This window comes from Crocuta crocuta, unplaced genomic scaffold, assembly GCF_008692635.1.
Source record: "Crocuta crocuta isolate KB4526 unplaced genomic scaffold, BGI_CrCroc_1.0 scaffold56, whole genome shotgun sequence".
NCBI lineage: Eukaryota > Metazoa > Chordata > Mammalia > Carnivora > Hyaenidae > Crocuta > Crocuta crocuta.
Genome location: NW_027531334.1, coordinates 3,797,196 through 3,815,129, shown reverse-complemented (window position 1 = coordinate 3,815,129; position 17,934 = coordinate 3,797,196). Strand labels below are relative to the sequence as shown.

At 49.5% G+C, this 17,934-nt stretch overlaps 1 protein-coding gene across 1 annotated transcript; it reads left to right on the top strand.

Annotated features, from left to right (window-relative positions):
• Window positions 1-1,968: 1,968 nt before the first annotated feature.
• TAGLN3 (transgelin 3) lies at window positions 1,969-15,657 on the top strand. Its single transcript, XM_077771865.1, has 5 exons — window positions 1,969-2,319; window positions 3,438-3,612; window positions 13,479-13,588; window positions 13,701-13,726; window positions 15,177-15,657. The coding sequence occupies exons 1-5, from the start codon at window positions 2,140-2,142 to the stop codon at window positions 15,316-15,318; spliced, it is 633 nt and encodes a 210-aa protein (XP_077627991.1). The 5' UTR covers window positions 1,969-2,139; the 3' UTR covers window positions 15,319-15,657.
• Window positions 15,658-17,934: the final 2,277 nt, after the last annotated feature.

Here is a 17,934-nt window from a genome sequence, read left to right as displayed (position 1 = left end):
AAAGAGAAAGGAAGAAAGAAAGAAGAAAGAAAGAATGAAAGAAAGAAAAAGAAGAGAGAGAAAGGAAGAAGAAAGAAAGAAGAAAGAAAGAAAGAAGGAAAGAAAGAAAGAAAGAAAGAAAGAAAGAAAGAAAGAAAGAAAGAAAGAAAGAAAGAAAAAAGAAAAGAAAAAGAAAGAAAGAAAGAAAGAGTCAATGTACATGTACATCTTTCAGAACTGTTTCCGGCTTCATATAACAAGCCAGCCTCTTCCTTAGAGCAATTCCAGCCACAGAGAAAGTAACATGTCTTCTGTTTGGACCTGTTTCCTCAGTCACAGGTTGGAATTGACCTTACTGCTGACACCCAGGATGCAGCCCAGTGACTTCCAATATTCTGCTGACAATCTCCCTGCTCTAAACTCTTCCCCTAAGCCCACAGACAGCTCTGTTGTCTTTAGAGCTTCTTCAGCGGATGATTCCATTCAGCATCAAGGTCTGCATTAGTCAGTCCTTTGTGTGCCTTTTTCTAAACCCGCTGCTCTCCTAAAAGCTGATTCTCTTATAGATCTTTATGATTCAAAGTTCTCTCTCCAGGCGTTCAGCTACTGACCGCCAATTGTTTTCTCAGGCACACCGCCCACATGTCTACAAAGTGATTACATTTTCACTGGTCCAGGCCCCAGCGGGGAGGAGATTTCTCTCAATACGTGTATGGTTTGAGGAGTCATTCCCTGCCTAGCTTCCAACCAGCTTTGCACAGGGATGAAGATTACCTTTCGGTCCACCAGAACTGCTTTATCTAATACACCTGAGTCAGCCGGTTCCAGGGGCAAGAATTCGATTTGATTCCTCTCCAGCACAATACTTGGGGTAGTTAAGCACTCAAATCATATTTGCCCCATGAACCAAAGGAACCCATGTTTGAGTGTTTCTCTCATGAAAAGTACCCAGAAACTTACACAACACCAATGAGACTTTACCCCCAAGCGGCTTACAGTTTGGAAGACAGATTGCCACATTCTTGGGCAGTTATAAAAATTTCAGACCAACTTAGGTCTAAGTTGATTTCTCCTGCGGTCTTGTTCGGCCAAGTATACCACAGTGGGGCCTGACAGGTCCTTGACTAAAACACACAGATGAAAATGGTTACATGCTACCCAAATCTTTCACTCCACGAGTTCTTAGTACATTGATGATGAGCTCTGCTCCTTTATAAAACATGCTCTTAGTATCTTTCTATTTAAAAAAAGCATTTAAAAGGCTCATTCTTTGGATGAGTCAAACTGAGGCACAAGAGTTGTCACTAGGATGGAAGTTTCCAGATGAAATCTGGCTGGCAGCTGAGGCAGCTCTCAGCCCCTCCCCTCCTGTCCAGCCAGACAACTGTTACCCCAGGGCAGAGGGAAAGTGGTCTGGCAACTCCTGACAGATGGACAGCTGACAGAATGGACCCTCCCCGGGGCCCCAGGCCCTGTGCAGCTGTGTGCCGACCGTGTACACAATCGGCCTTCTCCCCCAGAGGAGGGGAAAGAATTGTGCAGCCAGAAAGAAGCTCTCAGCGGGAGGGAGGTGGGCGGGCTTGACTGACACACGAGGGGGCTGGCTTCTTGGAGGGCTCTTAGCAACGGCCCCGGTTTGACCCTCCTCAGCTAGAAGAAAATCGAATCAGTGTACCATTCTTCCAGGCGCCATGCAGCACCAGCAACTGAACGTCAAGGCGGCCTTCCTTCCTGCCTGTTAATTACCTGCTCTCCCCCATCTCAGGGTCCCTGCCTCCGCAAAGCGCTTCTGGAGAGGGGAAGCCACGACCACCAGCCAGCCCCCTGGCTGCCTGGGGCTTCAGCCTTGATTGGGAGTCCTTGCACATCATCTCATCTCATCCCACCGATAGGCGGGACCGAGAGGGGCGTTCCAGCCCCCTGCACCAGCAGGGGCTTTATTCTAGAGTCACTGGCGCGTGGCTGCGCTTTTCTTTCGCGTTGGTAGGTGAAACCCCAGTGGCTTCATTGGCTCCTTGATTTAAACCCCGCCCGGCTTTCTGCCCGCTCTGCTGCTGCGGGGCCAGGCCGCCCAGCCGCGTCCCAGCCCCGTTCGCAGGGAGCCGGGGCCGCCGTTGCTATTGTGTGGATGCCGCGCGTGTCCTATCTTCTCTTCCAGACATGGCTAACAGGGGCCCGAGCTACGGCTTAAGCCGCGAGGTGCAGGAGAAGATCGAGCAGAAGTACGACGCGGACCTGGAGAACAAGCTGGTGGACTGGATCATCCTGCAGTGCGCCGAGGACATAGAGCACCCGCCCCCCGGCAGGGCCCATTTTCAGAAATGGCTAATGGACGGGACGGTAAGGCCGGCGGCGATCTCGCGGCTGGGGCAGTGGGCTGGGAAGCCCTCCTGGGCTTTCTCTTCTAACCGGAGGCTGCAGGTGCAGCTGCGGCTGCCAAACTCCGTGGCTCGCGGGGTGGGAAGGGGCATGCCTTTATTTCTCCAGGGTTGAAGAGCCGGGCTCCCCGCACAGCTCCCTACCTGGCTTAGAGGATCCGCCACCCGCCTGAGACATGCCAGCTTCTTTGGGAGTTGTTGCCAGATTAGAAACCCTTTTGCTTTCTCCAGTGGGAATAGAGATAAGGATGTGCCTTCTATTTCTCCAGCCTTTACGTCCACCAGCGCTCGGTGGGGGGAAGGGAGGGTTATTTCTCCCCCCAGGGGATGGGTTAGCTACAAAGTACAACAAAGGAAAAGGTCGGAGAGGCTAGCCACCTTCGCCTCCTTCCGCGAGCCTTGCTGCCTGCGGCTGCTGGATGTCTGAATGCAAGGGTTCTCAAGAAACGGAAGGGAATCCTTATTTGATAACTGCTTTTCCGACCAGATGCGCCCGTGCGTTTGGGGGTTGGGGAGCGCTGAGTCGAACCAGCCCATCTTTTCCCCGCAGGCTGTGATTTACTGTTACATAACAGCTATCCCACGCTTCTGTTGGGTCGCCCGGGACTTGGGTTACAGGCATCTAGGAAGAGGGTACCCAGTTCAGTTCTTTTACGCATCACTGGTACATAAGGCGTGAGTTTGGAAGCCTGATTCTCATCTGCCTTCTGAGCGAGGAAATAATATTCGATTCTATTATTTGACCTCTCCTCCCTCCATTGAAAGTCTGGAAATCACAGGCTCATCACCACACATTGTTGCCTATTTGTAAACATTCTTTCCCTCCCCCAGAGAAAGGAAGGGAGGAGCAAGCAGGGAAGGGGTGCCTGGGACTCAGCCCTGGAGTGAGGGCACCTGGATCTCTGGGGTTTGGCATGGGAACCTGGCCGCCCAGCCCTGAGCTGTGTGCTTCTTGGGGCGCAAGACTTGACTCTGGCCAAACCCAGAAGCTGTGCCCAGTAGGGCCTGGGACTCACTTTGCACTAGTGACGGGTAAATACAAAGGGGAGCATTGATTTTGTCTCCCCTTTCGCCCTTCAGGTCCTGTGCAAGCTGATAAACAGTTTATACCCCCCGGGACAGGAGCCCATTCCCAAGATCTCAGAATCGAAGATGGCTTTTAAGCAGATGGAGCAAATCTCCCAGTTCCTAAAAGCTGCTGAAATCTACGGCGTCAGGACCACTGACATTTTTCAGACGGTGGATCTATGGGAAGGTAAACAGCTCTCAGGCCTTTGGGATTATTCTCCCTCCCGCTCCACTTTGCCCATCTCTTTCTGAAACCTGCTCACAGTGTTCTTCCTTAAGCCTGTGTGCGCCGCGGGGGGCGGGGGGGGGTGTGGAAATGGGGGGTTATCTGCTGTAACCCCCGGCACTGTTAGCCTAAGCTCTGTGATGTTCCATGAACAAGGCTACCCTCCTCTGCGGGAACATGCACCCTGGGGAGGTGGCTGGGACCTCAGCAAACTAGCATGTAAACAGAAGGCTCCACGGAGAGAAAGCTAAAATGGTTACATGGATGCCTTTCATTCCCGCTACCCCTCCCACAACATACTCTTTCTGAACAAATGGTAGCTACTGGAAGAGAAGGGGGGTGGGTTGTGAGCGTGCTTCTGACTCACCGGCAGCAACAGAGCTCCCAGACAAAGCCGCCTGGCGCAGTTCTGTCATCCGTCTGAGAAATCAAGAGCACCCCCACCTTTTACGAAACTATTATCTGAGGGCTTGGTGACTATCCCTTCCAGATATATATTCTGCTCAGAAAGTGTGACACATGATTTTTTTTTCTTTCACATTTGTGAATTGACTTAAGAAGTCTTATGAGGCATAAAAATCAAATTACATTTCTGGACGTATTTGACCATCCACCGTTACTGGGGGGAAATGATGTGAACGGAGACACTGCCCGAGAAGTTGGGACCTGCGGTCGTAGTGCTTAGTGTCCCCCTGGGCCCGAATCTGTGTGTCCATCCGTGCAGCTGTTCCGCACCAGGCCGGCCGGGCACCGGAGCCACAGAAAAGTTCAAGCAGGCCTCTCCGGTAGGCTGTGCTCTCTCATGCTCGGTCACTGGCTGTTAGCAGGTACATCCGATAGGATGCCCAGGGCAGTGACCCAAATGGCCGTCCTGACAGTGAGGAGGGGGGAACTTTCCTGTGATCCAGAGACATGGTATTTTAAGAGGTATTTAGACAACAGTTGAAACAGATTTCTAGCAGAGGACCATCCTACGAAACAACTTCTAAAGAAACAATCGCCTCCTTAACACTTACACCCCCTCTGTGTCAGGCTAAGAGCTAGTATTTCCTGATTCCCTCACATGTGAGGTGTTAAAATTCTAAGACACCAATCGTGTAACCTATGTTTTGCCATTACTTAGACACTCACGTATCCAGACCTTCAGGCCAGGCCATTGGACTTCTTGGCCACTCACTTCCAAATCTCGTGAATGTCAGTTGAGACTTGGTTTTTGCTCTTTAAATCAAAACCGTGATGATTGTCCTGGCGAGGAAAGAGAGCCGCTGCTTATTGATATTTCCCCGTACCGTCGGCAGGGTACGAGGTCTTCACTGTGTCATACCAATTAATTCTCCTACGGTTCTCTGAGGTGTTGCGAATTTTCCCACTTCAAAGAGGATGACGCTGAAGCTTGTCCATGATTACCTGTACACGGCGTATGACCAGTAATTAGCAGAGCCAGACCTCAAACTTGAACTCTCTGATGCCAGAGACTAGGGAGGGCCTCAACTAGTCTGCCCTGTCATGCTTTGACCGGGAGGCTGTTTCCTGCACCTCCACCATGAGTGTGCTGTTGAGTCATAACAGGAGGATGAAGAGAAGGAGGAGGAGGAATCAGGAACATGTGGGACAGAAAGATGGAGCCCCTGCCCTAGGGCATCATGTGAATAGAAGGGTGAGCCCCCAAGTACAGGAATACGTAGGAAGAGAAAGAAACCGGGAAGTCTGTGGGAGATGGGGCCCCCAGGTGTGCTTCTCTGTCTTTACGTGACTGACAGTGTTTTACTTGCCTTTCCCCTTTTACCGAAGGCCACGCAGGTAAACTTTACGTCCCAGGGGTGCTGGCAGTGAAGAGGAGGGGTGTAGGGAGCCACGGTCGCTGATTAACAGAGCAAGGGAGAGGTCTACACCACCTGTCCCAGCCCTGTGTGTGAATACTTAATTAAGGGAGAGGGAGGTCAAGAAGCATGAATGAGACTGTGGTAGCCCAGGGTAGGGTCGTGGACAGGTGGGCTCCAGGCCAGGTTAATGCTCATAGAAAAAAAAGGAATCAAGGCAGACACTGAGGAGCCTCACCCCCAGGGCAAAAAGGATGCAGCTTTAAAGGAAGAAAGGAAGGGGACTCACCCCAAGGGTGACTGACCTGGTACAGGTAGCCATGACTGGCACCAGCAAAGCAGATGCCTAGGGGTGTCCGCATGGCCTCCAGAGGCCCCAGGGCCAGTGGCCCCCATCACGGGAGGACTGAGGTTCCGGAACAGTCATTCTAAGGGAGGGATGCTCAGAATCACTGACGGAGGCCCAGGCCAGAACTGGTTACCATACAATGAAGCAAGAGGTGGGGAAGTGGGTTGCTTTGGGCAGAGAAGGGAGGCACGGGCTTGGCCTTGAGCCAGGCCAGGGTGAGACCCTGGGTACTGAGTGAGTGAGGCTGGGTCCCTCCCACCAGAGCCAGTTGTCACTCATGTCTGGGGATGAGCAAGCCTGAATCAAAGAGACACCACAAGGCAGGCCCGCATGTGTCTGCGCGCCTGTGAGGGTGCACGCACGTGTTTACTTGCACAGCTATCGGGCCATTTGCTTAGCTTTGTGCCGCATGCCCCCTACTGCTCTGACGGTGGTTTTCCGTTTATTCCCATCCCTTCCTGATTCCACGCACCGTGGGTGTGGTGGCTGTGGCCGCCGCGGGTCCAGCCCTCCTTGCTTGGCCACTTCCTCCTCTGAAGGTGCGTTATGCTCGATAGCTCTCTGCCCCCTGCCCGCCATCTCCCCTGCTTGACGTCTTCCCAGTAGGGTCCTGCTTGCCCACGGCTGCCCAGTGACCCCGTGCTGCTCAGAGGCCGCAGACGAATGAAGCTGCAGGAGCCCAGGATTGCCAGATGCCCTCCCGTGTAGCATCCGCTAGACAGGCAGGGGCCCCGGATGGACCCGTTATCCCGAAGCCCCTTTTGGACGCACAGTGAACTGTTTGGAACGAACTTAAGAGCAATCAGAATAAAAGGTTCTGGGCTTTAAAAAGGAACCCAGGGCTGAATGGCCCAGAAAACAACCCAACCACAGTGATATGAGAGACGGAGCTAACTGAAGTTCCTCTGGGTGGAAGCTGGGGGTGTGCAACCCCTTTCAGCGCTGGGGAGGAAGCGGGGGGCCACTTGGAGCCCCGTGGGAGGACTGGAGAAGCTTGTCTCTTGGGTGAGGGCAGGTGAATGCCTGGCAGGTTCCTTCTGGATCCGTGGCGAGCGCCGGGAAGGGGTGGGAGTGGGGCTGTCTCAGCTGTCCATGACTCAGGAGAGCGCAGCGGAGCTTAGACGTCAGTGTCTCGTCTGTGGAGGGAAAGTGGGGAGGAGACGCAGGAGGCGCAGGAAAAGGAAGTGTGTGTGTTTGTGTGTGAGAGAGACAGAGAATGAGAGAGAACACGGGAGAACTAGGGGGTGTGCTGGTCAGAAAGACTTAAAGAAAACTTACCCCGGAAGGTGGCCCAACACAGATTTCTGAGTCAGAAATTAGACCGCCTGGTTCATACCTCTGCTCCACCACTCACCCCGATTAACTTCTCTAAGCTTCGATTTTCTCAGCTATCCATTTCACAAGGTCGATGTGGGGTTTCAATGGGATGACGCCTTAGAAGCGCTTAGCAAAGTGCCTGGCAATTGTAGAGCATAATATATGGTGGCAAGGCAAACATCACTAGGGTCATTGGCCTGTCCCTCTTTACGACAAATGGAAAACGAAGGCGATGGGAGCAAGGCTGGAAAGGCATTTATTCTGTCTTGGAACAGAAAGATTTCATGAGTGGCTTCATACAGAAGCCGATAGTGTTGCCTGGACGGCATCTGCCCTCTGTCGTGTGGTGCCTTCACTGCATCGGCCATCCTCCAATATGGAGGGCCGGCTTCACAGGTCACCTTATTGACATTTTTCTATCCTATGGTCACTATCCTCTTGAGGTCTTTCCCCATAATATACTGATTTGCCAATTCCAGACCCAGAAGATCTTGGTACAGTGAAAAGATGAGTTTGGAGTCGGGTAGATGGGTTGAAACTCTTTAGCTACATCCCAACTTCGTGAACTTGTTTAAGTGCTCAGCTACTCAGAGCCTCGCTTTCCTTCTCTGTAAACAGTAAACAGGTCTAGCGCCTTCCTCGGAAGCTTCTTGTGAGGATTAAATGTGTAAAATGCCTATGACCATGCCCGGCTAATAGACACCTAATCAATATTGGCTTCTTTCCCCCATATTGTAAGTCCATCAGCAGCTAACTTTTGGTTTCTCTGCACAGCCACATGGTGAGCAAGCATTAGACATGTAGAATTCTAGAATGTCAGAGCAGACTAGACTCAAAGATCAATCCCATCTGATTACTTTTCTCAGTAGTCCTACTGACAAGGATCTTGGACACATGGTTTTGCCCTGCCCCCGTTCCCTTTCCTTGATGACGAGGAGTCAGGGAAGAGTGTGGTTTACATTGGAGGTGGGGTGCCTGAAAGGTCCAAATATATATTCTCTGGGGACGTGGCTCTATGTGTGTCATTTCGAACAGCAAGAGCAAAGAAACATTTCACCCAATCTGAGAGACACGGGGATCTCGTGAGGTACCTGTAGTGACTTGAGTCATCACAACGTGCCTGCTGCCTGCAGCCTCCTTTTCTGTCAGAACAGTCTCTGCTGCTCGTGACTCTGTTTGGCAGGTTTCTCCTTCAGCAGTGGTTCTCAACCTCGAGCCCAGTAAGCTTCTGAAAACACAGCCCGAGTGTTTCTGAGGTATTAAATCTGGGGTAGGGCCCAGGAATTTGCATTCCTTACCGATTCATAGGTGATGCTGCTTCTGCTGGTCTGGGAACCCGACTGTGGAAGCCACTGCCCACCAGAGAGTCTGCAGAAGGGCAAGCGACAAAAATTCACGAAACTCACAGAGCAAGCCCAACCTACTCTCTGACATTTCTCCTTTGACTGTGTTAATATTTCCTCAATCTTGTGTAGAGAATTGGGGGGCGGTGACTAAGTTATTACTCAAGGAAAGAAGAAATGATTCCAGAAAGATGAAAAAAGCCAGTCTTCCAAGAGTAACAATGAGTCAAGACTGATAGAAAATGGAAGTAGCTCTGAAGCCAAGAGTTTTGACTATAAACTGTAAAAAACTTTTATTTAAAAAAAAATATTTATTTATTTGTTTCGAGAGAGAGAGCACTAGCAGGGGCGGGGCAGAGAAAGAGGGAGAGAGCGAATCCCAAGCAGGCTTCTGACATGGGGCTCGAATTTACCAACCGTGAGATCATGACCTGAGCTGAAACCACAAGAGTTAGCCACTTAACCAACTGAGCCACACAGGCGCCCCTGTAAAAACTTTTAGTATTGATAGTAGAATGTCCCACTCTGACTTTTACCACCCAAATGACTTCTCTCTGGCTTTCTTTCTTTTTCTTTTTAACCCTTCCGATTATTTTTTCTTCCCAACGACATGCATAAGATATCACGAAAACAGTAAAAACAAAATTCAAGAGAACAAGACCCTTGTTTAAGTATCTTTATGGGAATAGCACTCAAACTTTATGGGTAATAAGAATCCCCGGTTGGGAGACAGAGGGAGGGCCGTACGGGGCTGAACCCTTGACCCCACCCCCTGGAAGTTATCATTTAGTAGTCTGAAGTGCAAGACCACACTTGGGGAAACAGCGCTTTGTGAGAATGCAGGAAAGAGGGCACACTCGGTTGTTGAGAGTCTCTGAGAAAAGGTTTGCCAGGTTGAGACGAGGAGGGGCTACTATGCCACCATCTGTTTTTCTATAATTGCAAGTCTAATATCAGCCTCTCCTGTAAGAACAGGGTAGAAAAGCTCAGGTCGCCTGATCAAAATGCTGAGCTGGTAGTGTGCATTTGGCCTCTCCTATTCCATGTGTCACTTCCCTTTTTATGGCCAGGGGTCTCACTTTTAGGTCACCACCAAGGACTCAGCATCTAGAAAATTCCCAGCCCTTCCCTATAGTGGATACTTCTTTTAGGACAGTTCTTCTTTTTGTTCTTGGAAGAATAGCCTTGAGCAGTGTTTTCAGGCTGCCTTGCCAAAGTGTCTAGGGGTAGCTTTCAGGGCTGCCACAGACTCTGAGCTGGCTTCCAGTTTGGGTCAGAGCCCTTCTCATTATTGACTTTACCATTTGACTTTCTGGAAGATGTCTCCGAAGGGAGGAGTTTTTGTTAAGGAGTACTGTGCAGTGCTTACCGTGTGCAATGTTCTTAACAAGCGAAAAGTCAAGTAGTGGAACAGTGCTTGCCTCTCCATCTGGCTGTGTCAGAGTCTTCTCAGGATATTGCTCCAGAATCTGAATTTTTAAGATTCTCAGGTATTTCANAAAGTCGGACGCTTAACCGACTAAGCCACCCAGGCGCCCCCTCATTCTCAGTTTCTGGTAATCAGTCTAGTTTGTGAGCTACCCTGCTTCTCAAACTTGCCTAATGGTGTAAATCACCTGGAGAGCTTATTAAAAATAGAAACTCCCAGGCCTCCTGCCAGGCCTGCTGAATCCAGCTCTGAGGGGAATGACTTCGAAATTCATATTTTTAAAGAGATGTCCCCCGTGCTATTCCATAAATTGTCCAAGAGGCTTGGGAAACCTCGTTCGGAAGTAGTCTAGAAGGCCGTGTTCTAGGCAGATGGTTACAAGATCCACAGATCTTCCTTCACCTCATTGCTCCTTTAGACATTTAATATGTGACCCCCCGGTTACAGATATCAGCCTCTACAAATGGCCCCTTCCCCCCAGCAGCCTGTGATCCGGGCTTCGGAGCTGGCTAGACAGGTGAGGCTAGAAAAAGGCCCTCTCGCCATTTCAGCACTTTCATGCCGCGGTTCCTCAGGAGGGATGTCTGGAAAGCACACGAGACAAGTCGGAGAGGCAGATTTCTGCTCACAGTGTTACTTAGAAATCGGCCACGATGAACTTGACCGGCACACTGATGGGACACCCTAGGCCCCAACTCTTCTTGCTTTAACCTTACTTGAGTTGAGACCCGGAGGAATTATCCCAAACAAGTTCACTCAAAGACTTATGGCTCTTGGGGTTGGTACCATTGACCTTATGGGGCCCAAGAACAGTGACCTAATTTTGTCGCCTGTGCATTCCCTCTGGCCTGGTGCTAACAAAGCCATTGCCACCCCTTCAGATTATCTCTGATTGCTGAGGAACGTGCCACCCCAACCAACCTGCGGTGGGGACCCATGGCTGATGGCGGCCCAGTGGACTGTGTGTGGGCTTTGCGTTCAGACCCCTGAGCTAGTGCCAGGCTCTGGTTTAACTTGCTGAGTGACTCTGGGCACATTAATTGACCTCCCTGAATTCATTTTCCCATTCATACCCTGGAGGGAATAATATCCATTCCACTGGGTTGATGTCATGTATAATAAAGTATCCAGCTTATAATTTATATCAAATCTCTTGCCTTGGGATCTTTCTTAAGGAAAGCGTTTTCAGTGTGTTCTTGTCAATAAAGCCTCCTTCCCTGGCTTCTTCTGCCCGATCATGTAATTGCTTCCTTTTCCGCCTTCCAGGATGAGGGTGGGTGGTGGTAATAGGTCCAGGCTCCTGGGTGTCTTACCCTTGCCAACTTTCCCCCCTCCTTCCTGCCCGGGTTACTGCAATAGGACACCAGCTAGTTTCCTGTGAAGGGGATGGGTCTGTGCTAACACAGCCTACTTCTGCACCCGGGGCTCCGGGGCCATACCTGCGGCTGGGCTGCTGGGTGTCAGGCTGCACATTCCCGCAGATCCTGGACTTACCAGACCTGCGCTTTCCAACCACCAGAAACCGATTTCCTGTGGCCCTTGTACAGAGTAGGGTTGAATGTATGCTCTAACTTTCCCAAGCCTCCCTGTGCTTAATTATTGCTGTAAGTTCTCTCTAATGGCTCACTGCTTAAGAGCAAACCCTCTCCCCATCTCTTTCCACAGAGATCCCTAAGAATATCATCACTACAGGGGCGCCTGGGTGGCTTAGGTGGTTAAGCGTCCGACTTCAGGTCAGGTGATGATCTCACGGTTCATGGGTTGGAGCCCTGCGTCGGGCTCTGTGCTGACAGCTCAGAGCCTGGAGCCTGTCTTCGGATTCTGTGTCTCCCTCTCTCTCTGACCCTCCCCTGCTCACGCTGCCTCTCTCTGATTCTCAAAAATAAATTAAAAAAAAAAGACAAAATTAAAAAAAAAAAGATTATCATCACTACAGCTCTTAAAAAAAAAAGATCCTTTTACACAGTGACAATTACAGAAAAGCTTTGTACCTATGGGAGAGAAGTCATTCTGAGAACCACCTCTGGGTTTGTTCTCAAGTCTCACGATTCCTTGTGCCCTCCCCCATCCATCTGCTGCCCAGACACTCCGTTCTGCACCTCCCCAGCTGCACCTTGAGTCCGGGGACTGTCCAGGGACAGCATTTCGCCACTGTAGCTGTCAGCCAACCCGGCCGGGCCTCAGGATCCCGGAAACCACCCTGTGGTTAATGGGGTGGGGAAGAAAAGTGAGGGAAGATGAATCTACTGTCTCTCTCTCTCCCTCTCCTCTCTCTCTCTCTCTCCTCTTTGAATAGATGGACATCCTGAACTGGACTTCCTCTGTGGACCTGAATTGTTTATTTCATTAGACTTCTACTCCAGTCTTGCTTCCCATCTGCCTTTCTCCTGTAATTCTGTATTCCCCAGTGACCGAGCCGCAGCCGCACGGCCGGAGAGAGCAGATGGCTCACTCAGCGCCAAGAGGGCCTTTTAGTGTTTGCCCTTAACTTTGCCGGCGTCACCCCCTACGCCACCTGCCCCACTGAACCTTGCCTTCCTTTCTAACCCTGTGCCTTGAGCTTTGCACTCCACGCTCGTGCCGTGCAGGGATCTCTGTCTAATCCAGGGCTGACCGCGAGGTAGCCTTTTTCCCAGCCCTGGGCGGGACCGTCAGCTGGGAGGGAAGAAAGGAGAGAGGATGGGAGGAACAGGCTGACTCACGGGGTCACTTGCCTCCTCTGTGAAGTCAGGGTCACTGGGCTTCTCAGAGCATGCCTCCCCTTCCCACTGTATGAAGGGGCACACCACACATGTCTCCCCCCCCCACTCACACACTCACACACACACACACACACACACACACACACACACACGACAGCTATTCATTATTTCCATTTAGCTCCTTCCAAGCTGCAAAAATAAAGGGCCCACCATTTGTGTCACATTGAGTGCCTTCTGTGTTGATTTGCTTGCCTTCATTTGCCAGCCTCCAGTCCAAAGAGCAAAGTGAATGCTCTTGGAATCAATTAAATACATCAAGTGAATACAATTCACTGCGCATGGCTGATTTTAGACCCTTTTAACCCAGAGAAAGCAAAAGGAGCCACCTGGGGTTTAGCACATTTAATCCAGCCAGGCAACTTCTTTGCAGTTTCCTTCCCCCCAACCCCAAATCCCACCCCCAGTCCAGAGGAAAATCCTCTTCTGCAGACCAGCTCGCAAGCCCACCCGCAGGATCTCCCCTAGCCGCAGTCTGTAGAACCCACTGAAGCAAGGGCCTCTGCTCAGGGCAGGGACCTACTTGTACTTGAGCTGATAAGTGTTCGGAATGTTTTATTCATACAGCAACTATGAATGAATTAGAAACTGGGCGAGTCGTATAGAGAGTAGTATTGGGGGGGGGAGGGTTGTCCCTTTCTGGAAAGTTTTGCCATGGTTATCTTGGGGGCTTTGAGAAGTATTTGATCTCCTTGAATGGGATCGCCTACAGCCTCCCATCAGAACTTTCTGCCCAGAGGACCAGCCCCATCTTTCCAGATTCCTTAGCCTTGACACATGCTTGGCTTTGATTTCTTGGTTGGCTTGCAGGGAAGGACATGGCGGCCGTGCAGAGGACTCTGATGGCTCTTGGCAGCGTTGCGGTCACCAAGGATGATGGCTNCCCTACCCACTCCACCCCCAGCCCACCACCGAGGAGGGTGAGTTTTACAAGAAAGAGCATCTGCAGCGCCAGAGGCTATTGCAACACTGAGCATTTGGGGCCCACAGCTGATTCCCCAGTAACCAGGAAAGACTGATGCTGTCATTCAGGCCAACAGCCCACCCAGGGCTGAACGGTTGGGTGTTTCCTACTAGATACTGGGACCCTCCAGCTCTGGCTGTGCTCTGTTTCTACAGACGCTAGGCAGGACTGAGGTGGCTTGAGGCCTCAATTTGGTTTTATTATGATCCAAGGAGCCCTAAACTTATTTACTTATTTATTCTTGCATTTAATGAAAGGAAAATATGTCCAGGTTAATGTCTGTTGTTCCAGTGTATTCATTTATTTTTTAAAATGTTTTTTCATTTTGAGGCAGGGAGCATGTGCATATGAGCGGGGGAGGGGCATAGAGCCCTGGGTCGGGGGGAGAATCCCGAGCTCCATGCTGTCAGCTCAGAGCCCTATGTGGGGCATGATCCCACAGACTGTGAGATCATGACTGAGCCAAAATCAAGAATTGAACGCTTAACCAACTGAGCGTCCCAGGCACCCCCCACCCCCACAGTGTATTTTTTAACAGCAGTCTTTTTCACTTTCAAAAGTGGCATGGTCTGGATAATGTATTATGGGGTCATGTCCGTAAAAAATGTATTTTCTTGTCGCTGTTGTTTTCAGGGGTGGAGGGAAAGCAAGGAAGCTTAAACTCCACCCAGTAGCTCAGGGGGCCATGGAGGCAAAAGAGTGCTTCGTAGGAGATAATTGGCCCTTCGTTTCCCTAACCCCTCTTTCTTTTTCTAGACAGTTATAAAAAGGAACCCCCTCGTGTCATTTTAAATGATCCTGGTCTGAGAACCTTCTAGATACTGGCCAGTTAAAACTCTGTTTTTAGTCCCAGCTTTGCTAGCGACACATTGTGGTTTATGTGACCCACAAAACCAAAATTAGTTACTACCTGGCTCTTTACTGAAGTTTGCTGCCCTCTGGTTAAGAGTAAGAAACTTTCCCTCCTTAACTCCTAGGTGCTACCGCTCTACAACAGGAAGGAACATTAATCCTTTGCCCTCCATGGGGCATGGGATTTATGACGTGCTTTGTAAAAAGAGCTGATTGTAATTTGCACAAGGGCTTGAGGTAACTTTGAGAGAGAGGATGACAGGAAGGTTGTCCGAAAATGAAGTCCCTGATCTTTCATGGAAATTCTGAAAAATAGTCTGGGTTCTAAGGAGTTGAGAGCTCATGTGTCATGGAAGGGCCTACTCGGAGTAGAGCTATCACTCTATCTATCACTCGTGATAGAACCATAGCCCAGGATAGGACTAACAATCAGAGTAGGGCCATAGCTCAGGGTGGGGCGTTGGCTCACGGGAGGACCATAGCCCTTGGTGGCCATTGCTCAAGGTGGGGGTGTAGCTCAGGGTAGGATCACGGCTCCTATCAGTAGTATAGCTCAGTGTAAGGCCTGCTGTTCTATTTGGTGGCCTGGTGTTCTATTTAGTGACCCCCGTAGAGCCTTTCTAACTACATGTCTTGGGAAGGGTTTGAAAACTGTCAGAATGACATTATTGCACGTCACTTCCTCTGCCCAGGAAAGCTCAGCAGAACCGGAGAGGATTTTCAGAGGAGCAGCTTCGCCAGGGACAGAACGTCATCGGCCTGCAGATGGGCAGCAACAAGGGGGCCTCCCAGGCAGGCATGACCGGGTACGGGATGCCCAGGCAGATCATGTAAGATGCTGCCTCCCGCCGCCCCGTGGAGAGGACGAATGTTCCACACCACGGTCTCTGTGATAAAGGAATAGTTAGTCACCTTCCGACCTTCTCTTTCTCAAAGCCTCCCAGTTTCTGGTTTTTGCAAGTGCTGCATTTCTGCTGAAAATCCGCGTTGCCTACTGCTGCCACCTTGTGTTCATTTAGAACTATGCAAAGACTCCGCCTCCTCTTCCTGAGCTCCCTCTTTTGCCCAAAAGTCTCCCTTTGTCTGATTATTTATTTATTTATTTGCCAAAAAACCCCCCTCCTCGACGTATGAGAACACACCTAATAAACAGATTAGTCTTGTGTCTTCGAATGTCAATGTCATCCTTCGCCGTAGGGTCTTCGCGAGGCAGGGCTGGCCTCCATTCATCCGAGGGGCCAGCAAGAATTAAGCTTCAGCTGAAGGTATAGAACTATAGGCTAGCTTTGAGGAAGCCCTGATCAAGTTGTGTTCTTTATCTTGGCAACGGCAGTAGAAGTTTAGACCTAGTTTTGCCCACTCTGACAGTCTAAAGCCGGGAATTCCAGAACAAGGTCTTTGAGTCCCTTGGTCAAAGTACCTACCTTGCGCTTACGATGTTAGATTCTGTGGGAGAGCCCTGGAATGAGCAAGCCGAAGCTCCAGCTCTTAAGGGGCTCTCATATAGAGGCCCAGGAAGTATTTGCTGGATGAATGGTTTTATCAAATAATGGGTGACGATCGAAGGAAAGAGCAGTAGTTACTTCTGCACCAATGATCTTCCCTCTGCAGGCCGGACGCTGGGTCTGATGCCCACATTTATATAGTTCCTCATGAGCCAAGCATTAGAGGCACTGTAGATTGCTCCCTTACACTCACTTACAGGGTCTAAACCCATCAAACTGTTGGATATTGCTGAAGACAGAGATCTAGCTAAGATGGGACAGGTTCTAAAGATTCCATCTTTCACATAAAAATTAAAAAGGCTAATAAGCCTGGACACCGCTATTTAATCTTACGCTTTCCTACCAGTAGAAACAAAAAGTGATGCATTTGGTAAGAAAAGAAATGAAGCCTTTTATCTATATTATGAATTGTTAATTAACAACAACAAAAAAGGTACAAAATGAAACTAGATATTGCCACCCTTTAAATATTTGGAATCCTGGGTCCCCATTTGTTCTTCAGCGAGAGCATCACTGGTCTTGTCTATTTTATAAATTAGGATTCAGCATAAGATTTTAAAATACTTTTAATATTAAAGAAAAAACACAGGAAAAAAGGATACAGTAAAGGAAATTAGCCTGAGTCACATAGAGGACATAATGTATACTCTAGCAGCCCTGGTGACTTTCTGACGGCCACTAGAGAGTTGTTCATTCTTGGAACGATGTCCCATGAACATGGCGGCCAAACCGTTACTTGGGAGTTGTCACAAAAGCAAGAGAGGCGGGTGGATAGATCCCAGAAACGTTAAACAAGACTGGGAGGAATTCTGGAGAGAGACGGAAGGTGGTCGGGTCCCCGCCTGGGATTGGGAGGAGGGGCATGGGAGACGGCTTTCAGGCCCTGCCTGTTCTGTTCCCCACACACCACCACTGCTGTGCCAGAGACACAAAGAGGCAGAGAAACAGCAAAATGAGCTGCGAGCCAGAAGGAAGTAACCTACTAAGTCCAGGGCAGTGTTTGAGCCCGCTGAGAGCGAGGAGCTCTGAGAGGGAGGAGTGGGTGGTAACACTGATAGGCAGCTGGGCATTTCTTCCTCCCAACACGACCCCGCCCACCCCTTCAGGCTCGCACCCTTGAGTCTGTTTGGATGAAGACAGCCTGGATGGGAGGCTGTTAAAGAGAAAAAACAAACAACTGAGACCCTAGGAGAAAGGCGTACTCAAGTCATAGGGACTGGGGCAGGAGTTAAAACAGAATGCGAGAGCCCAATTTATAATTCCAAAGACTACTTGACTCAAGATAGTATTTCCATCTCCTCAAAGTGGCCAGAAGCATCCAAGCTGAGATCTGAGATTTGCCTCCTTTACCCACTTTGTATTTGTAATCAAGGTAGCAGATAACCTCAGGGCCACGTGAGCTCATGGATCCCATATGAAAGACTCTTGAGAAACAAAAGTACCATCATCAAAAGACACAGTGGATCGCTCTTACCAGACGGAGCATAATTCATGGACTAGACAGAAGAATCGTTTAAAAAGAGTCTAATAAATATGCTAAAAATGATAAGGGAAAATACTGGAAACATGAAGTAATAATCCACTCTGAAGAAAAATCAACTAGTGATATGAAATATTAAAAAATAAAATAAATGAAATAAAGATTGAGAGAAGAAAGGATAAAATGAACAAGCTAATAAATTGGAATATCACAACAAGGTACTCTGTAAAACAGACATAAATAAATTATAAATATAAAAAATGTCAAGTGATATGAGTGAAAAATCATATCATTGAAACCTCACAAGGAAAGGAAATAAATCAATACAGGGGAAGGAAAACTTGAAGAAATTATTTTGAGATTTCTCAGAAGAAAAAAGGACCTGAGGACTCAGTGTTAAAAGACTTAGAAAGATGCCAAAAAATAAATGATAAAACTCCACAGTGGGAAACGTAGTGAAAAGTG